General features: G+C 41.4%; 1 protein-coding gene across 1 annotated transcript; it reads right to left on the reverse strand.

Moving 5' to 3' along the window:
• Positions 1-222: 222 nt before the first annotated feature.
• klhl31 (kelch-like family member 31) lies at positions 223-21,521 on the reverse strand. Its single transcript, XM_078213277.1, has 3 exons — positions 21,383-21,521; positions 15,972-17,171; positions 223-9,386 (listed from the first exon to the last, which is right to left on the reverse strand). Exons 2-3 carry the CDS (start codon positions 17,141-17,143, stop codon positions 8,654-8,656), a joined length of 1,905 nt encoding a protein of 634 aa, XP_078069403.1. The 5' UTR covers positions 17,144-17,171; positions 21,383-21,521; the 3' UTR covers positions 223-8,653.
• Positions 21,522-22,589: the final 1,068 nt, after the last annotated feature.

Here is a 22,589-nt window from a genome sequence, read left to right on the forward strand (position 1 = left end):
CAAAGCACTAGCTTAGTCAAAATAAAATATATTTCAAAATTTCCAATAAGTCAAAGTGCAAATCTTTTTTAGCCAACCTGCCTTCATTTCGTTACATCAGAGAGTCTTTTGATAAACTAACTTTTGAAAAAATAATTTCTTAAATCTGTTTGCAATCATACAGAAATACTACAATGGTAATTTTGCATCAGTGAAAAAAGAATACTACATTTTCTTGCTTTCAAAAAGTTTGAACTTTAATGATGATATAAGCATAACCATAGTCCGAAAGACACCCTGGTTAGGTGCATTGGCCATACTAAATTCACCCTCAGTGTACCCGAACAGATGGCAGAGTATGGCGACTAGGGAATTTTCACAGTAACTTCATAGTAGTGTTAATGTAAGCCCACTTGTGACAATAATAAATAAACTTTAACTTATCATATTATTACATTTATTTAAATCAAACAAAAAATGCCATTTCATACAATTTGTTGAAATATGTGACCACTGGAAGAACATTTATAATGATGCCAAAATATTTGTGTTTAATAAATTCAAAAGACATGGGCAATTTTACAGTCTGCTTCTTGGCAGTTGTAATGTTTCTTTACTGCTGGATGTAAAATTGTAACATGGAAAAATACCACAGCACTGTTACTGGTATACAGCAGGTACATTTTTTTTCACTTTGCACAAATCAAGTTGCCCATCTGGAGCTGTCCTTCTGGGGTAATTTGTTGACACATCTGGGAGTACATGATAGACAAAAAGCATTTTTGAAAGATAGAATCTTGACATTTTGCCAGTAACGTATGTATACAACTGTCATATAGAAACACAGCTTAACATTGGCAGTAACACTGCTCCTAGTTATAAGAACTTAGATATTGTTAAAAAAAACACTATCATCGACAATAAGCAAGCACAATCAATCAGGCAAAATACAACCCATGTTATAGCTATATGTTTGCTGGAATTTAATAAAAATGGACAGGGTATAAGTATCTAGAAAATTGGGATGTTAGCTGTTTGTTGTGTGTTGTGTTTTGGAAACAATGTATGTTGGTTGTCCATGTAGTGTGATGGTTAGGTATAAATTTTAGTTATGAGGTATAAAACTTTTTTAAAAATGAAAGCTAAGAAAAACATGGTTGTACACTTCCTGATAAAGCCTCCACGCTATGATGTCAGGAAGAGATGGTATATTGTCAATTTTTTTTATTTATTCAATATAGAAAAACCAGAACCATAATTGATGCAATTCAGTATCACTCTGCAAGCACTTGATGAATTGTAAACGTTAATTTTTATTGAGCAAGCTAGGGCTCAGTTCTGACTTGAAGATTATCCAGTTTATCGCCTACCATATTACATATTTAGTATCAGCCATTTTCTAAAATTTTTCCTTCAGTAAACACATTTTACTCTAAACTTGTATCAACAGTCCAACTGTATCCTGCGTAACATTTATCTTGCCAACATATTTTGTTATTTGCATTTCTCGTCAGTTAGTTTCCCCTGAACAGGTTAACTCTGCTGAGGTAATCCACAGGCACTAATCAGCCTCTGATTGTTGTCCAAGTGGCTTGCCACTCTTCACATTTAAGCCTCAAAGGTTTAAGGAAGAAAAGTTTCTGGCTGTACATAATTGCACATTTGTATCTCATTCTGTCCCCGTCAGGCACCCGCACAAGTGCATTTGTCACTGGATAATTATCAGAAATGGAATCTAGGTTAACTCTCCAAATTCAAACCAAGAGGAGCTTCGACCAATTGTAATGCAGAGGGATGTTGCTTCAGCTGGGATTGGTTAACTCAGCACAGTTTGTAGATCAAACCTGGGATCTTCCAGATTCAGCTGCTCTTCAGCCAGTAAGGAAATTTGCCAAGATATTTTCATTGTACAAGTTGACCATGATATTGCATTAAAAGAGTCAAGAGCAACATTCAGAGTTTGATGACTGTGGAATATTGAACTCAAGCAGCAGCAAACAAAGGCAGATAGGAGATGGAGCAGAAGGGAAAGAAAGTGTGGGAGAGAAATAGGAGAGGAAAATGGGATTTGGGAAATGGAGAGGAAAGAAGGAAGAGGAGGGGTACATCTGGAAAATGTGGAGGTGGAAGGGATGCCAATGGGGAGCTAAGGCATAGAAACTAGTTCAGCATCTCTATTAATCAGGAAGAGTGATGGGAAGTCAACATTGGTGCTCATTGAGTGGGGTGAAGTTCAGTGTTGAGAATGTTGTTGGGAAGGGATGTGTGCGCAAGTTCAACATGGGTGCTGAATGGGTGGATGCAATACAAGTTCAGCAAGGCTGTTTAATAGGGAGGTATGGTGATGGATTGGTGAAGAGAAAAATTGCCGAGTAGGTGTTGCAGCAATTGCCAAATTCCTCTCGAGAGTCATAGCCTCCCTTTCTGACTAACAGCATTTTTGCATAGTTACCGAAATGTAGATTTAGCTAGCAACCCAAATTAATTTAGCAATTTTGTCACTTTACACTTCAATAGTGCATCTATAAACACTTTGGTTTCAACATGAGGTCCAGTTATATCAGTGTGACTGGGAAATTCCCTGTATCTGCTTCTTAACAGTCATTACTTTTCCAGAACATGCAATGTGGAACTTTGTTCGTGTGTTCAAACAGGATTTCCACTGCATTTCTTTCAAAGTATTGCCAGTGAAGCGTGAGCAATCTGAGCACTTTCCCTGACTCTATGGGCTGAATCTTCCATAGAGTAGCAATCCCCACTGGATTGCCACGCCACTCATATTCTCTTACCTTAGACTCGAGCTCCACATTTCTTACCTGGACTCCTGACCCAGGCCTGTTGAGAAGTGTGCAACATAGCTGCTCCTGGAGTCCTTTAGTGTAATATAGGCACATCAGGAGAAAAAAAGCCACACCGCCTTTTTATGGGACTAGCTGTTGTATTCCTGGAAGTATTTATGTCCCAGCCACTTTGACAAGCTAGGAGAGAAGGCAAGTACATAAGGTAAGTGGGTGAGACGGTATGATGGGTCGGCTCAGATGGGTAGTTGAGGGTCCAGTGGTGTAGTTGGCTAAGAGTTAGAACTGGTTTTAATCCTTGAAACTTTTCCTGGGTAATGCTAAGTGAGTCAAAACCACTTGAAATCCCTGACCTTAAATCCAAGTTTCAGAGGGTTCCAGACATAAAATAATTGCTCAATGGAAGTTGAAGCTTCCTGGGAAATTCCCACAGAGTACTTGCATTCAGGCTTTCAAGGAGTTCCCCAGCTCAAATTCCGGGGTATGCTCCTGCAGAGAACCAAAGATCTTGGCCCATGACAGTGTGAGCTGCTTCATTGAAAGGAAAACTACAAACCGCTCCTCTCATTAAGCTGGGTACAGGAAATAAAACAAAACAAATGGGCATTTATACAATTTACATTACAATGGTGATGACACCAAAATTACTTAATTAGCTACAAGTCGCTTTGAATCATCCAGTGGTTGTGAAGAAAAGTCTTTCTTCCCTCTCATCTTTCATGTCAGGATATCTCAGCTCTTCACAGCCAAGTACTTTTGAAGTGCAGTCACTGTTGCAATGTGGCAGCCAACCTGAACACAGCATGGTCCCACAAATAACAGGTGATAACAGATAATTTGTTTTAATGATATTGTTGAGGGATAACCGTTGATAAGGACACCGAGGAGAACTACACTTCTGTTCTTTGAAATAGTGCCTGGGATCTTTGAGGTCTAGCAGAGAAGGCAGACGGGGCCCTCAGTTTACATTCTTGTGTGAATAATGACAACTTCAACACTGTGTGCTGGCCTTCATCAATCGAGGAATTGAGTTTAGGAGTCGTGAGATAATGTTGCAGCTGTATAAGACCCTGATCAGACCACGCTTGGAGTACTGTGCTCAGTTCTGGTCGCCTCATTACAGGATGGATGTGGAAGCCATAGAAAGGGTGCAGAGAGATTTACAGGGATGTTGCCTGGGTTGGGGAGCATGCCTTATGAGGATAGGTTGAGTGAGCTCGGCCTTTTCTCCTTGGAGAGACGAAGGATGAGGGGTGACCTGATAGAGGTGTATAAGATGTTGAGAGGTATTGATCGAGTGGACAGTCAGAGGTTTTTTCCCAGGGCTGAAATGGTTGCCACAAGAGGACACAGGTTTAAGGTGCTGGGGAGTAGGTACAGGGGAGATGTCAGGGGTAAGTTTTTCACTCAGAGGGTGGTGGGTGCGTGGAATGGGCTGCCAGTAACGGTGGTGGAGGTGGATTCGATAGGGTCTTTTAAGAGACTTTTAGATAAGTACATGGAACTTGGTAAGATAGAGGGTTATAGGTAAGCCTAGTAATCGCTAAGGTAGGGACATGTTCGGCACAACTTTGTGGGCTGAAGGGCCTGTATTGTGCTGTAGTTTTTTCTATGTTTCTATAACAGTGCAGCACTCCTCTGTACTGCACTGGAGTGTGAACCCAGTTTATGTGCTCAAGTCTCTGGAGTGGGACTTGACCTTTTGACTCTGAGATAAGAGTACCAAAGAACTAGAACAGTGGTTCCCAAAGGGTGCAGCGCGCCACACTGGTGCGGCAAGAGAGGATGGCAAGTGTGGTGGGAAGATTCAAGGACAATCAAAGAAACATTTAAACATGGATTAGATATTTTTCCAAAGTGATTGTTTTATACTTTCTGGATGTCCCATGATCATATTATAAAGTAGTTGTGTTCTATGTTATGAATCAAGCACTGCTAGGAGTTGGTTTTTTTGTTTTTGAATGTATTTCTTATCAATAAAAAATTGGGTGTGGCGCGAGCAAATTTTTATTCCGAAAGTGCGGCCCAGTGAAAAAAGTTTGGGAACCACTGAACTAGAATGAGGCCTGTGGTCAGAATCTTTAGGGGTGGAACAAACAGGAAGTAAAAATAAATTGTTGGGCTGCTTTGGAGCTTTTTGTGCAAACATTGAGGACCCAAGAGTAACAATGCAATTATTAATTTATTCATGAATTCAAGACAATATCAAGCAAGCAGCATGAAATCCAAGCAAGTCAAATCATCACACCACAGTTCAGAGTAGCGGGCAATTAAGTACTTTCTAAGATCAATAAGTTTTAAAAGGAGTGTTTTAGTCTATGTATATATTACAGGGATCCAGGGCATGCAGACTTTGATGCAGGGACCAAGAGAAACAAAGTTCCACAAACTTGCTGAACTCTGGGCAAAGAAACTTTTAACAGAATTTTGAGGGGGAGTCGGGGAGCGGTTGAGGTTATGGCTTACCACAGAAGCTTACAGTTCAGAAGGGTACCTTGAATCCCAATGTGTCTGTGCCAACTCTTGAAAAGAGCTATCATATTATTCCCTCTTCACTGCTCTTTCTCCCATCCCTCTATTTATTTTCTTTTGAATAGTCTAGGAAAGATGTTGTTGAATCTGCTTCTGCAACTCCTGAGGCAGTGCATTGCAGATCATAACTAACTGGGGAAAAGTTTTCCTCTCCTCTCTAGGATGAATTTTCCACCCCCTCCCAGTGGCTTGTTTTCCGTTGGCGGAGACAGCTTGCCATTGACGGTGGGCGAGATCTTCTGGTCCTGATGTCTACGGCAGTTGCATGGCTTGCCCATTCTGCCTTCAGGCAACCCACCTTTGGTAGGATCAAAAGATCCAGCCGGCAGAAGGGCCAATAAATCCTGCCCCTAGTGTTTTTGACATCTTTCTTGTGTCTGGTTACCACTGCTACTGTCAGTGGAATAGTTCCTTCTCATTGTATCAGACCTCTTGATCATTTTGAGCTCTTTTATTAAAAAGTCCCCTTAAACCTCCCTGTTGTAAGGAAATTTATCCCAGGTTCTCTGATATCCCACAAAACTGAAATCCCTCATCCCCGATATTCTAATAAATCCATCATCTAGGGTGGCACAGTGGTTAACATTGCTGCCTTACAGCGCCAGGGATTCAGATTCAATTTCAGCCTTGGGTGACTGTCTGTGTGGAGTTTGCACATTCTCCCGGTGTCTATGTGGGTGCTCCAGTTTCTTCCCACAATCCAAAGATGTGCAAATTAGGTTGATTAGCTATGCTAAATTGCCCCTTAGTGTTAGGGGGATTAGCAGGGTAAATATATGGCGTTATGGGGATAGGGCCTGGGTGGGATTGTCGTTGGTGCAGACTCAATGGGTCAAATGGTCTCCTTTGGTAGAGATTCTATGATGATTCATCCCGAAGAACTTGCTGCTGTTTATTTATTGCTCTAGAGCAGTGCAAACCTCCAGAGCTAAGCCCACAGGGATAGCTATTCTTAATTTCAATATTTTTCAGTTTAAATTTGTTTAGTTAAGTTACAAGTATCCGCAAACTGGGGATGATTAAGTTCAAGAGCAGTCAGAAGGCAGCCCCAGAGTTGAAGGGAAGGCAATGGAAAAAAAATGTTGCAACTATCAGCGAGTTACAGCTAGCGTTCCTTTTGCACTTCCCACCACTGCTCAACAAATGAGAGCATTTGCAGGGATTAGAATTTGGCTAATTTCAACACGTTTGCAATGAGGTACCACATTCCGAACATGGTCAGTGTTGAATGCCATGATAGATAGATACCCAGACAAACCTAATGTATCCCAAAGTTCACTTCATCCATTCCTTTAAGTTTTTTGAAAATGAAGAACATACTAAATTTCTTACACACCGATTTACATAAATAAAATACTACCCAAGTTTCTGATACTACATTGAAACAAATTATGGGGCCCAAAACAGAAATAGCGCACAGCTTTGTCAGCTCTGGACATTGTTGAAATCTGATAGATTCATAAATTGAAAACACTCAAAGTGCAACAGCCTAGAATTCTAAGCCCTAATTGCATGTTTACTTCTTATACTCTAAGTCCTTAGGATAAGTGCTGCATTTATGTTCATCATACTGGGAGGAACTTTCCCAAAAAATTACCAAGTGTCAATTTGGGTGAAAAAAACTGGCGAGATTCACAGCGGACATATGCTGGCGCGAATCATATCTCAATTTTTCCACACTTGGCCATTTTTTGGGAGAGCGGGGAGTTTTTCACCGGTTCTGAGAGGGGCAGGGCCTAAACATACACAGAGATCAGGCACCATTTTTAAAGGATCTCACAGATCTCAAATTGAAATTGAGGACCCCCTCCCTACCCTCATTGAAGGGATGTTTACCCACCCCCCCCCCTTCCCAACAAAAGTTGGCAGCATTCCCAATGGGGCCCCCTTCAAGAACTCCTGGCATGCCCCCCCCACCCCTTTTTGTGTGGCAAAACTGGCTCCAAAAAAGCTTTCTAGGACTTAGCAATATTATCCACAGATTTCATCTGATAATTTTCTTCCCTGCTTTCATTGCTGAGACAACTAAAATGCATTATATTCCAATCTGATTAACAAAGACAACAAACAAACAAAGAACAAAGAACAATACAGCACAGGAACAGGCCCCTCGGCCCTCCAAGCCCGCGCCGCTCCCCGGTCCAGGATTGAATCCTGAATCCAGGATCCCCGCCCAATTTTCCAGCCTATCTACATACCAATATCCTATCCACCGAGCTGTCCCTCACAGCTACGATGCTTTGTTCATTACAACCTATTAACTTACCCCCACCCCCCCATTCCAGACCCCCATTCCAGACCATGTGATCTCCAGGGAGTTGTAAATTGAGTAATAGCGTGCCATATCCTGAATTCTCATCATGCCATTCAGAACTCTGAGAATACTTTGTAATTTAGCTGAAGATATAACAACATTTTTATCTGCAACGCATTAAGTAGAAGTGCTTTGCGCAGTTCAGCCTGTGGGAACTTGTCCCAGCTCTCCTGTTAGGTGTTGAGCTGTTACTTCACAACATCTCAATAGTTACAGGCCAACTCACCACAACTGACTTTTAAAAAACTCAATTTTCACAAAGATACTGGAAAAACAATGACTAATAATTGAACTACGAAACTAATAAACCAATCATTAAATTAGTAAAAAATACTGATGGTTTTAGACTTAGAAGATTTCCCACATCCAGAGACACATGAGGCAGACAAAACTCATGGTCAACTCTGATTTCTATAGCTTGTTTTTCCTGAAGAAGGTTGCTGGCCTGAAGCCAAAGGCTATGGCTTGAGGGGCACCATTCTGCATCAAGCATGGCTGACCAAGAGTTGCTCCCGCTCTTACTGCTAGAGTGTGGGGACGGTATTGCCGGTTGTTACTCAACCTGTTTGGCCGCGTTATGAACACACCTTTCCTGGTCATCATGTCCTGGGGTGGGACTGGAACCTAGAACTTCTGCCTCAGAGGCAAGGACGCTGCCAATTGTCTCCCCAAGGTTCCCCCACCTCTTGTCATTTTTGAGAAGGCATAAATGCTAAATAACTGCAGTATCCTTGGCTGAAACTAACTGCCTTTCTGACTATAGATACCTGTTGATCCAAGCCACAATGACTCTAAAAGTCACACTAAGATCGATTATTTTTCCATGTAAACTATTAATTTAAGCAGAGCATCATAGTATGTACATCTTTTGAGTGATCTGCACCATTGTTCCAGTAGTTCCTTTTTAAACTTAAATTATGAAAATTAATTGCACTTAATTATGAAAGCCGATTTAAGCATCAGTTTAAGCCAGAGCTTTCTTTCTGTGAAATTAGTTGACTTGGATTTAATAAAGGTCTTCAACTGCAAATCAGATACTGACTGGGACTGAAGATACTGAACTTGTTCTGGATTCTTGTGTTCTTTGACGAGGCATAGTGAAAACACAGCAGGACAAACCAACTATAGCTTCTGGCAGGTCATCTTCATTGGTCCAATCATTAAGATCTGGGGTAAAGCACTGGACACATTTCTTATATTTCTTTTCTACTTCATTCCAACCTGCCAGTAGATAGATTTTACTGTCAAGAACTGTAACCCCTGCAGTACTGACACCAATTTGGAGAGGAGCAACAAAGCTCCATTGCCCTGTGTATGGGCTATAACATTCAACAGGGAGCACATCAATCCTCTCACCCCGAGCTCCAAGCTGACTTCCACCCAATGCGTACACATAATCTGCAAGGAAAATGGCACAGTGCCACCCCCTGGGTGTGCTTAAATTAGCTTTATCCTGCCAACTGTCTGCTGCTGGATCATAGGCACAGACTGAACGGGAATATGCATTATTGATGTATCCTCCAGTAACCAGGATTTTGCCGTCTATGACGGCACTAGCATGACAGCACCTGGGTACCTCTAAATGTGCCTTAAGCTGCCACTTGTTGGTGGCTGGTACATAGCATTCAACAGAGGCGAGAGGACCATCTGAATTCCTCCCCCCAATTGCAAAAATTAAACCATTAAAAACACTTAGGCTGAAATGGGTGCGTCTATGGACCATGTTGCCCAGATGAATCCAACTGTTGAATCGAGGATCATATCTGTAAAATCAATAAAAAGTGAAAAAAATCATACTACTCAACTTCATAATCTTTTCCACAATGACTTAAGAATTTGTTTGTAGTAATCTAATAACCTTGACTGAAAAAGTATGCAACAGAATACAATTCATGCAAGATCTAGGGAATTGGTTAGCTGCCCTCCTTAAAATGAGGCTCAGATCGATGTCCATTTATTTGCTATTCTTTGAAGAAAATTACTACCTCTTGGTGTGCAGATTCATGGGCAACAATCAATGATTTTTCACTCTCCCTAATCGAGGATACTAAAGCCATTTTTAAAAATTCTTTTCTGTAGGTGTCGCTGGCTAGGCCAGCATTTGTTCCCCATCCTCAGTTGCCCTTCTGCAGGTGATGATGTTCCCAAGTATCTGCTGCCCTTATCCTTCTAAGTGGTCAAAGTCCTGAGTTTGGAAGGTGCTGTCGAAGTAGCCATGCTGCAGTGCCTGTTGCAGATGGTATACATTGATGCCACTGCGCAGTGACGGAGGGTGTGAATATTAAGATGGTGGATGGGGAGCCATTCAAGCAGGCTGCTTTTTGTCATGGACAACGTCCAGCCTTAACTGTTGTTGGAGCCACAGTTTCTGGTCAATGCTAACACCTAGGATGTTGATAGTGGGGGATTTAGCGATGGTAATATGTCATTAAATGTCAAGGGGAGCTGGTGATTGCCTGGCACTTGTGTAGCATGAATGCTACTTGCTACTTATCATCTCAATTTGAATATTGTCCAGGTCTTGCTGCATATAGACATGGACTGCTTCAGTATCTGATGCATTGTGAATGCACAGCAGCAGGTGACATGGGCAAGATATTAAATCAGTAATTTGCACCTGTCTTTACCAAGAAGGAAGATGTTGCCAAAGTCATAGTCAAAGAGGAGGCAGTTGAGAGACTGGATGGGCTGAAAATTGATAGAGGAGGCTTTGGACAAGCTGGCTGTGCTTAAGGTTGATAAAGAACAAAGGCTCAATCAGATGCATGTGAGGATACTGAAGGAGGGAAGGGTGGAAATTGCCGAGGCACTGGCCATAATTTTCCAATCCTTCTTAAATACAGGATTGGTGCCAGGAAGGACTGGCAAACTGCAAAGGATAAGCCCAGCAGCCACAGGCTGGATAATTTCACTTCTGCAATGGGAAATATTTTTAGAAATGCTAATTCAGAACAAAATTAAGAGTCACTTAGAGAAATGTAGATTAATGGAGGAAAGGCAGTATGAATTTATTAAGGTCAGATTGTGTTTAACTGATTTGACTGAGTTTTTAATGAAGTAAAAGAGAGGGTTGATGAGGGTCCAATTGACGTAGTAGATATGGACTTTCAAAAAGCATTTGATATAATGCCATATAATAAGCTTGTCAGCAAATTTGAAGTCCATCAAATAAAAGGAATATCAGCAGCATGGATATGAAGTTGACTGAGTGACAAGAAACAGAATGATGGTTGGTGGTCCAGACTGGTGTACGATATATACAGTGGGCTTTCTAGGGGTTGGTATAAGGACCACTTTTTTTCTTGATCTATAATAACCCTGTCATGGGTGTACAAGGCACAATTTCAAAATTTGCATATGACCCAAAACTTGGAAGTATAGTGAACTATGAGAATTATGATGGACTTCAAGAGGACATAAAGGTTAAATACTGCAGATGCTGGAGAAACTCAGAAGAAGGGTCATCCTGACACAAAACATTGGCTCTATTCTCTCTCCACAGATGCTGTCAGATCTGCTGAATTTCTCCAGCATTTTCTGTTAAAGAGGACATAGACAGGTTGGTAAAATGAACAGACAAATGGCAGATGGAATTTAATGTAAAGAAGTGTGAAGTGATATCCTTTGGTGAGGAGAGGCAACATAAAATAATAAGATACAATTCTAAAGCAGTGCTGGAGCAGAGGACCTCAGGATATATGTGCACAAATCAGTGAACATTGGTTTTGAAAGCAGTCAAGGTACATGGGCTTTATAAATAGAGGCAAAAAATACAAAAGCATAGAAGTTACAATGAGCCTTTATGAAACAATGGTTCAGCCACAACTATAGCAATGTGTCTAATTCTGGACACAATACTTTAGGATGGATGTGACGGCATTAGAGAGGGCAAAGAAAAAAGACTTTTGAAAATGATTCCAGGGAGGAGGTACTTCAGTTATGTGATGGATTGGAAAAACTGGGGCTTCTCACCTTGGAGAAACAATATTTGAGAGGGGATCTGATAGTGGTTTTCAAAAATCAGGAAGCACCTGGGCAGGGTAGATGTGGAGAAACTGTCCCTATTGGAGGAAGGATTAAGAACCGGAGGACACCCATCGAGGTAAAATGACAAAAGAACCAAAGGCAACATGTGGAAAAAAAACACAGCAACTTGTTCGGATCTGGGATGCACTGCCCAAGAAGCAAATTCAATTGTGGCTTTCGAAGAAGGGGAGTTAGATAATTACCTGAAAAGAAAAATATGAGCGCTGCAGGGAAAAGGTGGGGGTGTGGGACTAGGGAGTCAGCGTGGTCATGGTCAGAACACACAACAAGGTCATTCAGTCTATGTTCTATGAAAAGGGTTTGCTCAATATCAGCATTGGCTTGAAAAAGAAATGGAAAAAAACCTCAGTTCCCCATTATTGTCCTTCAAGGGAAACAAAGGCACAACATTAAAGATGTTTTTCATAATCCACATACTTGTCAAAAGATAAATTTCTTCTGTTAAATTTTAGAAATGTGGTCTGTTGTGAATCATTAATTAATATTGCATTGCATTGGTGACCAAAGAGGTGGATGATGGTAAAGCGGTTGATGTGGTGTATATGGATTTCAGCAAAGCGTTTGATAAGGTTCCCCATGTAAGCTTTTGCAGAAAATACGGACACATGGGATTGAGGGTGATTTAGTGGTTTGGATCAGGAATTGGCTAGCTGCAAGAAAACAGAGAGTGGTGGTTGATGGGAAATATTCATCCTGGAGTTCAGTTACTAGTGGTGTACCGCAAGGATCTGTTTTGGGGCCACTGCTGTTTGTCATTTTTATTAATGACCTGGATGAGGGCGTAGAAGGATGGATTAGTAAATTTGCGGATGACACAAAAGTCGGTGGAGTTGTGGACAGTGCGGAAGGATGTTGCAGGTTACAGAGGGACATAGATAAGCTGCAGAGCTGGGCTGAGAGGTGGTAAATGGAGTTTAATGTGAAAAAGTGTGAAGTGATTCACTTTGGAAGGAGTAACAGGAATACAGAGTACTGGACTAATGGTAAGACACTTGGTAGTGTGGTTGAACAGAGGGATCTGGGTGTCCATGTGCATAGATCCCTGAAAGTTGGCACCCAGGTTGATAGGGTTGTTAAGAAGGCGTACGGTGTGTTAGCTTTTATTGGTAGAGGGATTGAGTTTCAGAGCCAGGAGGTCATGCTGCAACTGTACAAAGCTCTGGTGCGGCCGCACTTGGAGTATTGCGTACAGTTCTGGTCGCCGCATTATAGGAAGGATGTGGAAGTGTTGGAAAGGGTGCAGAGGAGGTTTACCAGGATGTTGCCTGGTATGGTAGGAAAATCATATGAGGAAAGGCTGAGGGACTTGAGGTTGTTTTCGTTAGAGAGAAGGTTAAGAGGTGACTTAATAGAGGCATGCAAGATGATCAGAGGATTAGATAGGGTGGATAGTGAGAGCCTTTTTCCTCGGATGGTGATGGCTAACACGAGGGGACATAGCTTTAAATTGAGGGGTGAGAGATATGGGACAGATGTCAGAGGTAGGTTCTTTACTCAGAGAGTAGTAAGGGCGTGGAATGCCCTGCCTGCAACAGTAGTGGACTCGTCAACATTAAGAGCATTCAAATGGTTGTTGGATAAACATATGGATGATATTGGAATAGTGTAGATTAGAGGGGCTTTAGATTGGTTCCACTGGTCGGCGCAACATCGAGGGCCGAAGGGCCTGTACTGCGCTGTAATGTTCTATGTTCTGGTTGCAGGGGGTGATATTTTTATAAAGTTTGATATCCAACATATTTTAGCTTTCTATATGGTTTTATATAGAAAATAAATCTAAGGCCTGATGACATAATTCACTAATGAATTTGATAAAAGTGAGATAAATAAACATTTAACAAGATTCATGTTTGTATTAGCATTTGGAACAGTAACGAATTTTAAAGTTGTACTGGCAATTAAAAGCTTCCGATGACATGAATAATTGGCCAATGAGCTTGAAATCTTGACCCTTGAACAAATTAAATTTAAAACAGCAGTAAGTTAATACATTGCTTAAGCTTTTCTTGTTTAGTAAGACACATTTCCATATCTTTAGGAACAGTAAAATTTAAAATTCTTGGAGCATTAACAAATAGCTTTCTCCTCAGAGTCAAAGCGAGTTCCCTTTCAGCGGTTAATACTCTCCTGTTGATGCTTAAACATTGCTTCAGAATTTGGAGAACATGATCGCTTGCCTTGATTTCAGTGTAAACCATGCAATAAGTATTTCAGACTTAAAAAAGAATGTTACAATCAAGTATATTAATTAGAAATAAACTAAACAACAACAGCTTTTATTAATAGTGTCTTTAATGCAAGTGTTAAGGCACTTCGCAGGATATTATAAAACAGTGTATGACACAAGGATAGTCTGATGATCAAAAACTACACTGGAGATGTAGGCCAAGGTGTATCTTAAATGGAGAAAAAGTTAAGTAGAGAGGCAGAGAGAATTCCAGAGCTTTAGGGCACAGGCAACCAAAGACATGACCACCATTGGTGGAGCAGTTACAATTCGGCATACAGGAAAAGCCAAATTTAGTGGAGTACGGATACCTCAGCAGGTCATGCAGCTAGTGGAGTTTACAGGTACAGGGTGGGGCAAGGTCAGGGATAGATTTGTAAACAAGTTTGAGAAATTTAAATTTAAGAAGTTGCTTGACTGGAATCCAATGTAGATAGCAAGCGCAGGGTCATAGGGGTAAGACATGGACATCAGAGTTCAGGATGACCGCAAAGTGCAAAATGTGGGTGACCAGCCAAGAGTGTATTGGAATTGAGTCTTGAAATAATGAAGGCATGAATGAGGGTTTCAGCAGCAGATGAGCTGAGACAGGGAGGAAGTCAGGTGATATTATAGAGGTGGAAATATTTAGTCTTGGTGATGACAAGAATAGGAGGTTGGAAGCTGACCTCAGGATCAAATGTGGCACTAAGCTTGTTTAATCTCAAACTGTTTTCAGTGTGCGGGCTGGAGATTGGGATGGCGACTGAAAACAATACTTTCAGCCTTCCCAATACCTAATTGGAGGAAATTTACACTCATCCAACACTGGATGTTGGATAAGCAGTCTGCCACAGTGAAAATGTCAAGAGAGGTAGGTGGTGATGAGATAGAGCTGACAGTCATCAGTGTGAAGTCAATGCTGTGTCCTCAGATGATGTCATGAAAGGGTGAGATGTAGATCACAAATAGGAGATAGATCCTTGGGGAACACCAGAGATAATGGCATGGAAGCAGGAAGATGAACCATTGCAAGTGATTCTTTGGCTATAATCAGAGAGATAAGAATGGAACTGCATGACAGCAGTCTCACCCAGACAAGAGTAGAGAGGAATTGGTGGAGATGTGATCAACTGTATCAAACCTTACAGACATTTGAGAAGGTTGAGGGTAGATGTTTATCTTTGTCACAATCACATAAGATATAATTTGTCACTTTGTTATGGGCTGTTTTGGTATTGTGGCAGGGGTGGAAATCTGACTGGAGAGAATCAAACATGAAATTCCTGGAAGGATGGGAATGGATTTGGGAGGCAACAACATGTCCAAAGACTGTGGAGAGCAATGGAAGGCTGGAGTTGGAATGGTGGTTTGTAAGGTTGGTGTATCAAGGGTTTTTTTTAGGTGAGGAGTTATAATGGCAGATCTAAAGAAGAAAGGAACAACACTCGAAGGCGGAGAACCGTTTGCAAGATCAATCAATCAATGTAGGGGCCAGGAGGAGAAGTTGAGTGATCAGCAATTTAGTGAAAATTATAAAGCTAAAATATTTTATAAAACCAAGGCAGGGTGTGGAGGAAAGCTCAATGGAACTAAATGGCACTGAGCAGAAATAATAAGATTATTTTCAACTATTTTTGTAATTTAGGTTTAACATTGTATAATTAATTCTGACGTCCAAGTAACTTGGTTACTGAGAGTGTTTGAATCAGTGCTTTTTGGAGTTGCAGAGGGTTGGATGAGATGTATTAAAGTTATTGTGCACATTTGAAACATACAATGTACCACTGAGCAACAGTTAAGAGTATTGCTTAAGTTGTACAAAGAGCACATTTGTAAAAGGAAAAGATGGAAATCCAAAAAAAGAAACATAATGGAAATGACCTGAATAGGGTTCCACTATGATGTGAAATGTTAAAATCAACATTAAAATACAACTCAATCTTAAAATATTTTATTACAAAACACCTGGTAGAAGCTTTTAATTTTAATTTTCTACTTTTCTATTTATGGAAGCTCAGAGACTATTCTGTCAAGGACTTGAGGTTTTAAACATTTATGACATACTGATTCTTAGTAATGACTATAGTGTTACCTGCAGAAGTTGCTCACTGCATGCTTCGCCTGATTTCTGGCATCGTTTTGATCTTCTCCGCCAGCAACGTATAGGAATCCATCCATTACAACTACACATTGATTGAAGCTCTTATATGGCATTTCAGCAAGCTTGTTCCAAACACGTTCAGAATCTCTATATAGAATATCTCTGCTGAGTAACTTCTCAGATAGGGCTAGTCGGCCACCCACTATTACTAGAACTCTGAGGCCACTACGAACCTTTGTTCTTCTGGACTGCAAGGTGTTCTGTTGATAGGGAAGCAGGTGATAGTTCATGGCCTCTACCAGAAATTTGTGACATTCTAGGTCTTGCATCATTCTAGGCACAGTCTGAACATAGTTCACCAGGTCTTGAGCTGAGATTGTACAAAACCGAATCGTGTTCAGTAAATCTGCTGCATACTTGACTCTGTTATTGTCAAAATCTAGCCATTTCATTACAACCTGGAATGCTGTGATTTCCGAGGGCAATCGCAAGCTATCATCCAGCATAAATTCCATGATTTGTTCAAAGGTGAGTTTCAAGAACTGATCCCTTTCTGAAAAATCTAGGAAATTGTCACTAATGAATTTACGTGCGGCTTCCTTGGTATTTTTGAGTCCATAAGTTTCTGCAATGTTGACAATGTACATGCAATTCTCAACGTTGATTTCTTGCATCAAAAAATCGCAGCACATCTTTATTAGAGAATGAATTTTGAGCAGGTTGGCTGTCGCTATTGTGCTACCTATGGTATACAACGACAGGGTTATCTTTCCACAATAGGCATAAGTAATAACTGTGATGAGACCAACTGGAGATATGTCATTGAGGTCTACTCTTTGGGTTGACGGGTCTTTGGTCAGAATATTCCTGAAGTACTCACTGGAAGAAGCCATCACTAATTTGTGAACATCAAAAGATTTGGTTTTTGTAGCAATGGTCAAATCACACAAAAACTTGTCTTGCCTCATTTTACTGAGTGCTTCCAACAGACTGGAACTGTAGGAGGAGTTGGATATCTCTGTGGAAATACAGCTAAAACCATTACCTCCATCCAAAAGGCCGTTCATACCATTCAAATGGATGAGTGTACTTTCTTCCACAATAACAGTCGTTTCCTTGTTCTCTGTTTTATTCTTCTTAACATTTTTCTTCTTTGGCGCCATGATTGTAATTCTGTATCACAGTCACGATCTGGAACACGTGTTTATTTACAAATTTAGTACATAATGCACGGAAATTTAAGAATAAATTGCGGACATAAAACATGCATTATAATTATGGAAATTAGATTTTGAAATTCTCCTCCCCACAGAAAATATCTTGCAGTTTTCTTTGGTTCAGTCATGCACTAAACATGAGTAGCATTCTTGAAAGAAAAAGTTGTAAATATTGAAAATCTAAAATTAAGCCAGAAATGCACAAGATTTTTTCCTATTATTTCAAGATATATGGACTTCGCTGGCTAGGCCAACATTTATTGCCCATGCCTAATGGGTGGCAGGGTGGCGCAGAGGTTAGCATTGTAGAGTTTGCACGTTCTCCCCGCGGCTGCATGGGTTTTCTCCAGGTGCTCTGGTTTCCTCTGCAATGTGAAAGACATGCTGGTTAGGTGCATTATCACACTAAATTCTCCCTCAGTATACCTGAACAGATGCCGGGACTAGGGGACTTCCACAGTAATTTCATTGCAGTGTTAATGTAAGCCTACTTGTGACACAAATCAAAAATATAAAATATAATTACCCTCGAGGTGGTGAACTGCCTTCTTGAGTCACTACAGCCCAAGAGGTAGGTACACCTACAGTGCTATTTGGGAGGAAGTTCTAGCGACAGTAAAGGAACAGCAATATATTTCCAAGCAAGGATGGTGAGCGGTTTAGAGGGACACTTCCAGCTAGTGTTCCCATGCATCTGCTACCCTTGTCTTTCTAGATGGTAGTAGTCGTGGGTTTGGAAGGTGCTGTCTAAGAAAGCTTTGAGTGTTCCAGCAGTGCATCTTGTAGATGGTACACACTGCTGCTATTATGCACGGTGGTGGAGGAAGTGAATGTTTGTAGATGTGGTGCCAATCAAGTGAGCTGCTTTGTCCTGGATGGCATCAAACTACTCGAGTGTTGGAGGAGGTGCACTCATCCAGGCAAGGGGAGAGTATTCCATCACAATCCTGACTTGTGCCTTGTGGATTTTGGATAGGCTTTGGGGAGTCAGGAAGTGAGTTACTCGCCACAGGATTCTGAGCCTTGACCTGCCCTTGCAGCCAGTGTTTATATGGCTAGTCCAGTTCAGTTTCCAGTCAATGGTAACCCCAAGGATATTGATAATGGGGGATTCATGCCATTCAATGTCAAGGAGTGATGGCTAGATTCTCTCTTGTTGGACATGGTCATTGTCTAGCATTTGTGTGATGTGAATATTACTTGCCACTCATCAGCCAAGATCAGGCCAAACCTGCATATTGTCCAGGTCTAGCTGCATATGGCACACTCTGCTTCAATATCTGAGGAGTCGCGAATGGTGTTGAACATGGTGCAATCACCAGCGAACATCCCGACTTCTAACCTTATGATTAAAGGAAGGTCACAATCAAGCAGCTGTAGATGGTTGGGCCTTGGATTCTACCTTGAGAAAGTCCTGCAGTGATGTCCTGGAGCCGAAATGACTGACCTCCAAAAACCACAACCTTTGTGCTAGGTATTATCAGGTTTATAAAATGATGAAGGGGATAGATAGAGTGAACGTTCAAAGACTATTTCCTCGGGTGGATGGAGCTATTACAAGGGGGCATAACTATAGGGTTCATGGTGGGAGATATAGGAAGGATATCAGAGGTAGGTTCTTTACGCAGAGAGTGGTTGGGGTGTGGAATGGACTGCCTGCAGTGATAGTGGAGTCAGACACTTTAGGAACATTTAAGCGGTTATTGGATAGGCACATGGAGCACACCAGGATGATAGGGAGTGGGATAGCTTGATCTTGGTTTCAGATAAAGCTCGGCACAACATCGTGGGCCGAAGGGCCTGTTCTGTGCTGTACTGTTCTATGTTCTATGTATGGCACCAACCACCAGGGAGCTTTTCCCCGATTCACATTGACTCCAGTTTTGGTAGATTGTAAAAATGCTGAAACATTGAGAAGTGTGTATCAAGCTATGGTAATTTTTTTTTCCATTTACTACTAAGAAAGCATTGGCAATTATATTTGGGCAAAGCAATTTGCCATTGTCTTCTGCAGTAATTCTGACCAGGAAACCTTTGCTCTTACCACCCACCTTCAGGCACATTTGATAGACTTGAACTTTGAAGGACTGATAATCAAATCTTTTGTCCACGTAATGAATGCACCTTCTGTGGTCATCCAGTCCTGAACTGGGATGTGAACTCAGAGCTTCTGGACCAGAGGTAGGGATGCTATCCACTGTGGCACAAGAACTCCACATTGGTAATTAACAGATTGTGGAACAATCTCAAATTATACACAGTCGTATCCCCACTTTGGGATTCTTCAGCATCAATTACAGAACATGCACTAACCACCAGCTAAGATGGATGTGGATTTCAGTAGCATGGTGGCACAGTGGTTAGTACCAGGGATCCTGGTCCGATTCCAGCCTTGGATGGTTGTGTGGAGTTTGCACGTTCTCCCCGTGACTGCGTGGGTTTCAACTGGGTGCTCTGGTTTCTACCCACAGTCCGAAAATGTGCAGGTTACGTGGTTTGGCTATGCTAAATTGCCCCAAGTGTCCATTGTAGATTTGATGGATTAGCCATGGTAAATATGTGGGATTAAGGGGATAGGGTCGAGGGGAGGGCCTGGTTGGGATGCTCTTTCGGACAGTGGGTGCAGACTCAATAGACCAAATCATCTCCTTCTGCACTGCAGGGTTTCTAAGGACCTGGTCCCACAATAGCAGAAGATGCAAGGTTGATTAGGCCATCCTAGACACAGACTGAACACCCACACCACAATGCATTATTCACTGAACCTTTGGAAAAGCTCCACAGATAAATTGGGTATCAACTGTACTCGGTGCAACCATGTAAACTTGCCATATTTTAGAAACTGCATTAAACCTGTTCACCCCCCTCAACTTTCAAGTCATCATAATCAAATACAAAATGTATTCCAAGTAGAAAATTCCAGAGTAACAAAAGTCTGTACAAGTGAAATAATGCCCCAAAACAAATTGCAAATATTGCAGGTGCTGAACATCCGAAATGAAACCAGAACAGACTAGTTGGACATTCAACAGGCCAGGCAGTGCTTATGGAGCAACTGTGGGACCCAAGGCTGTGGAAAAAGGTAATCAATCTGCAGCAACCCTGCCTTCACCTCTTCCCAGATGCTGCCTGATCTACTGGATGTTTCCCACATTTTTGGAAATAAAGGCAACTTGAATTTATCATGGTCTTGGGATGTCCCAAAGCACTTCAGGAAAAATTGAAGTACTTCACCGTAGTCAGTGTTGAAATGTAGGAAACATCGCTGACAAGTTTTGGCCATGCTAAAATGTCCCTTAGTGAGTGCTAGGGGTATTAGCGGAGTAAATAAATGGGGTTATGGGGATAGGGCCTGGTTGGGATGCTCTGTCAGAGGGTCAGTGTAGGCTCGATGGGCCAAACGGCCTCCTTCTGCACTATAGGGATTCTATAATTGTAATAAGCACATGTCAAACTTCCACAAACAATAATGTGATAAATGATCCAGCCAGAAGTAAAGTTGAAAATAAAGTTTAAAAATGACTAACATTTCTGATACTCTGGTTAGTATTGAACACGTGGAAAGGCTGGTAAAGGAATAAAGGTCTCAGAGAGATGAAACTCAGCCCCTTACATTCTCTCTCTCCTTGCATCTGCTCAAGTACATCACTCAGACCCAGGAATAGTAACACTGCAATTTCGACCCCAGCAGCTCTGGCAGGACTTTCCATATTAAGATCGTTTCAAATAAAGACACTGCCATTCTGGCAAAGGCGACGGTGGGGGAGGGTCCACATTTCATTCATTATAATTAGTTAATCAGCAGAAAACAGTTACTTTAAACCAAAGTGGATAATTTACTTCAAATGGGAAGACATTAATGATCTCAAGCTGCCAAACTAAATATGTCAATTCTTGCACAGTTAAGCACATAATGAATTATTTAAGCTTTATAAAGGCAAACAAAAAAAAGCTATTCAAACTTGCCATCGTTTAACAATCCAAATAAACTGGCACTCCGAATCCATGATTAACAAGACATTTACAAACTCGAAATAATACATTTCTTTCGTATTGCAAGCATTCGTTCCTCTTGAAATTTAGACTTAATTTAAAAGTACAGACTGCCGTATAGTTGTTAAATGGTTGAAATACAAAGAGCTTCAATGTCACAGACTACCGATTTCACACATTTTGAAAGCCTACCCCAAATGATAAACGTTCCTCTTGAAAGTATTAGCAGACTTGGCAGCCTGGTTCACCACTCTATTGCTGAAGACTAGAAGCAAAGTCAGTACAGGGTCGGTAGCTTTAAAGACATGATTCTGCGCGCTGCGCCTGTGTTAAATGGGAAGAGTGGGGTGGGTGAGAACGCGTTTCCGGGCGTGTAGGTTAAGTTCATTCAGAGCAGCAGCTTCAGGAGACCCTGCTCACCAATGAGAAGCCAGGCATGGCAGAAGAGACAGTGCAAAATGTATTGCATCTGAAAGACCGTCTCCTAAAGGTCAGCGACTCAAATAAGGTGTGTTGGTCAGTTGCTAGGTAAATAGTTCCAAAGTGAATTGCAACCCCCGCCCCCCCCCCCTTCTCAATTGTAGTTGTTCACAGAGCATTATAGTAGTTACCTTCACTGGCAGGAGTGCGGGTTCAGGAAGATAAAGTTGACCGAGCAGTTGAGTTCTGAGGTAGATACAGTCACCATATGCTGTAGAACTTCATGAAGCAGCAGTGTTTCTGGATTAGTGTTAAAGTAGGTACTTGAAAATCATTGAGAATACTTTTTGCACCTGAAGCAACGTTTCCTGGATTACAGACAGGTGCAGAGTCTGTCTGTGATGTATGCCACCCTAGAAAGTAGGAAAAGCTGGTCTAGTATCTCCAACAGAATTTGACACAATTCCACGTCCATGTTTGCAACTTCAAACCAGCTCTGAATGGACACCGTGATCTACCATTGCATTGAAAATGGGAGGTATGGGGGGCAGGGTCATGGGACTGTCACAATATAAACTACAGATATACCTCACATTCATTTCTGGTGCAGAAATGATAAGTTATTTTGCTTCTATATTATGCATAGAAAAGCTGTGGTACAGAAAGAAGCCATTTAACCCATTGTGTCTGTGCCAGCTAAAAGAAGAGGAAAATTAAACTAGCTGCTCACTTTAATCCTACCTGGTCTGCAGCCTTGCAAGTTACAGCACTTCAGATGCAGATGTCTATTTTTAAATAGAAAGTTATTGGTCCATTACTGGATCATACCAAACATTTAGGTGTCTGGGCCAGGATGATAGCACTGTGGTCTCTCTCTCCCTCATCCTCCTCCTGTGTTTCTGACTATACTGACTGGAGTCTCCCTCAGTCCTTGTAACTGCATTGTTACTAAATCTGATAAGGCCCCTCCTTCTGTGAA

Source organism: Mustelus asterias, chromosome 5 (assembly GCF_964213995.1).
Source record: "Mustelus asterias chromosome 5, sMusAst1.hap1.1, whole genome shotgun sequence".
Lineage (NCBI taxonomy): Eukaryota > Metazoa > Chordata > Chondrichthyes > Carcharhiniformes > Triakidae > Mustelus > Mustelus asterias.

What these genes read in the sequence shown, in the direction of transcription:
- klhl31 (XM_078213277.1), bottom strand. Translation starts at nt 17,143, where the DNA reads ATGGCGCCAAAGAAGAAAAATGTTAAGAAGAATAAAACAGAGAACAAG. An exon ending in GCAGTGAGCAACTTCTGCAG is followed by an intron (nt 9,387 to 15,971) that starts GTAACACTATAG and finishes TTGATTTTACAG; the next exon opens with ATATGATCCTCGATTCAACA.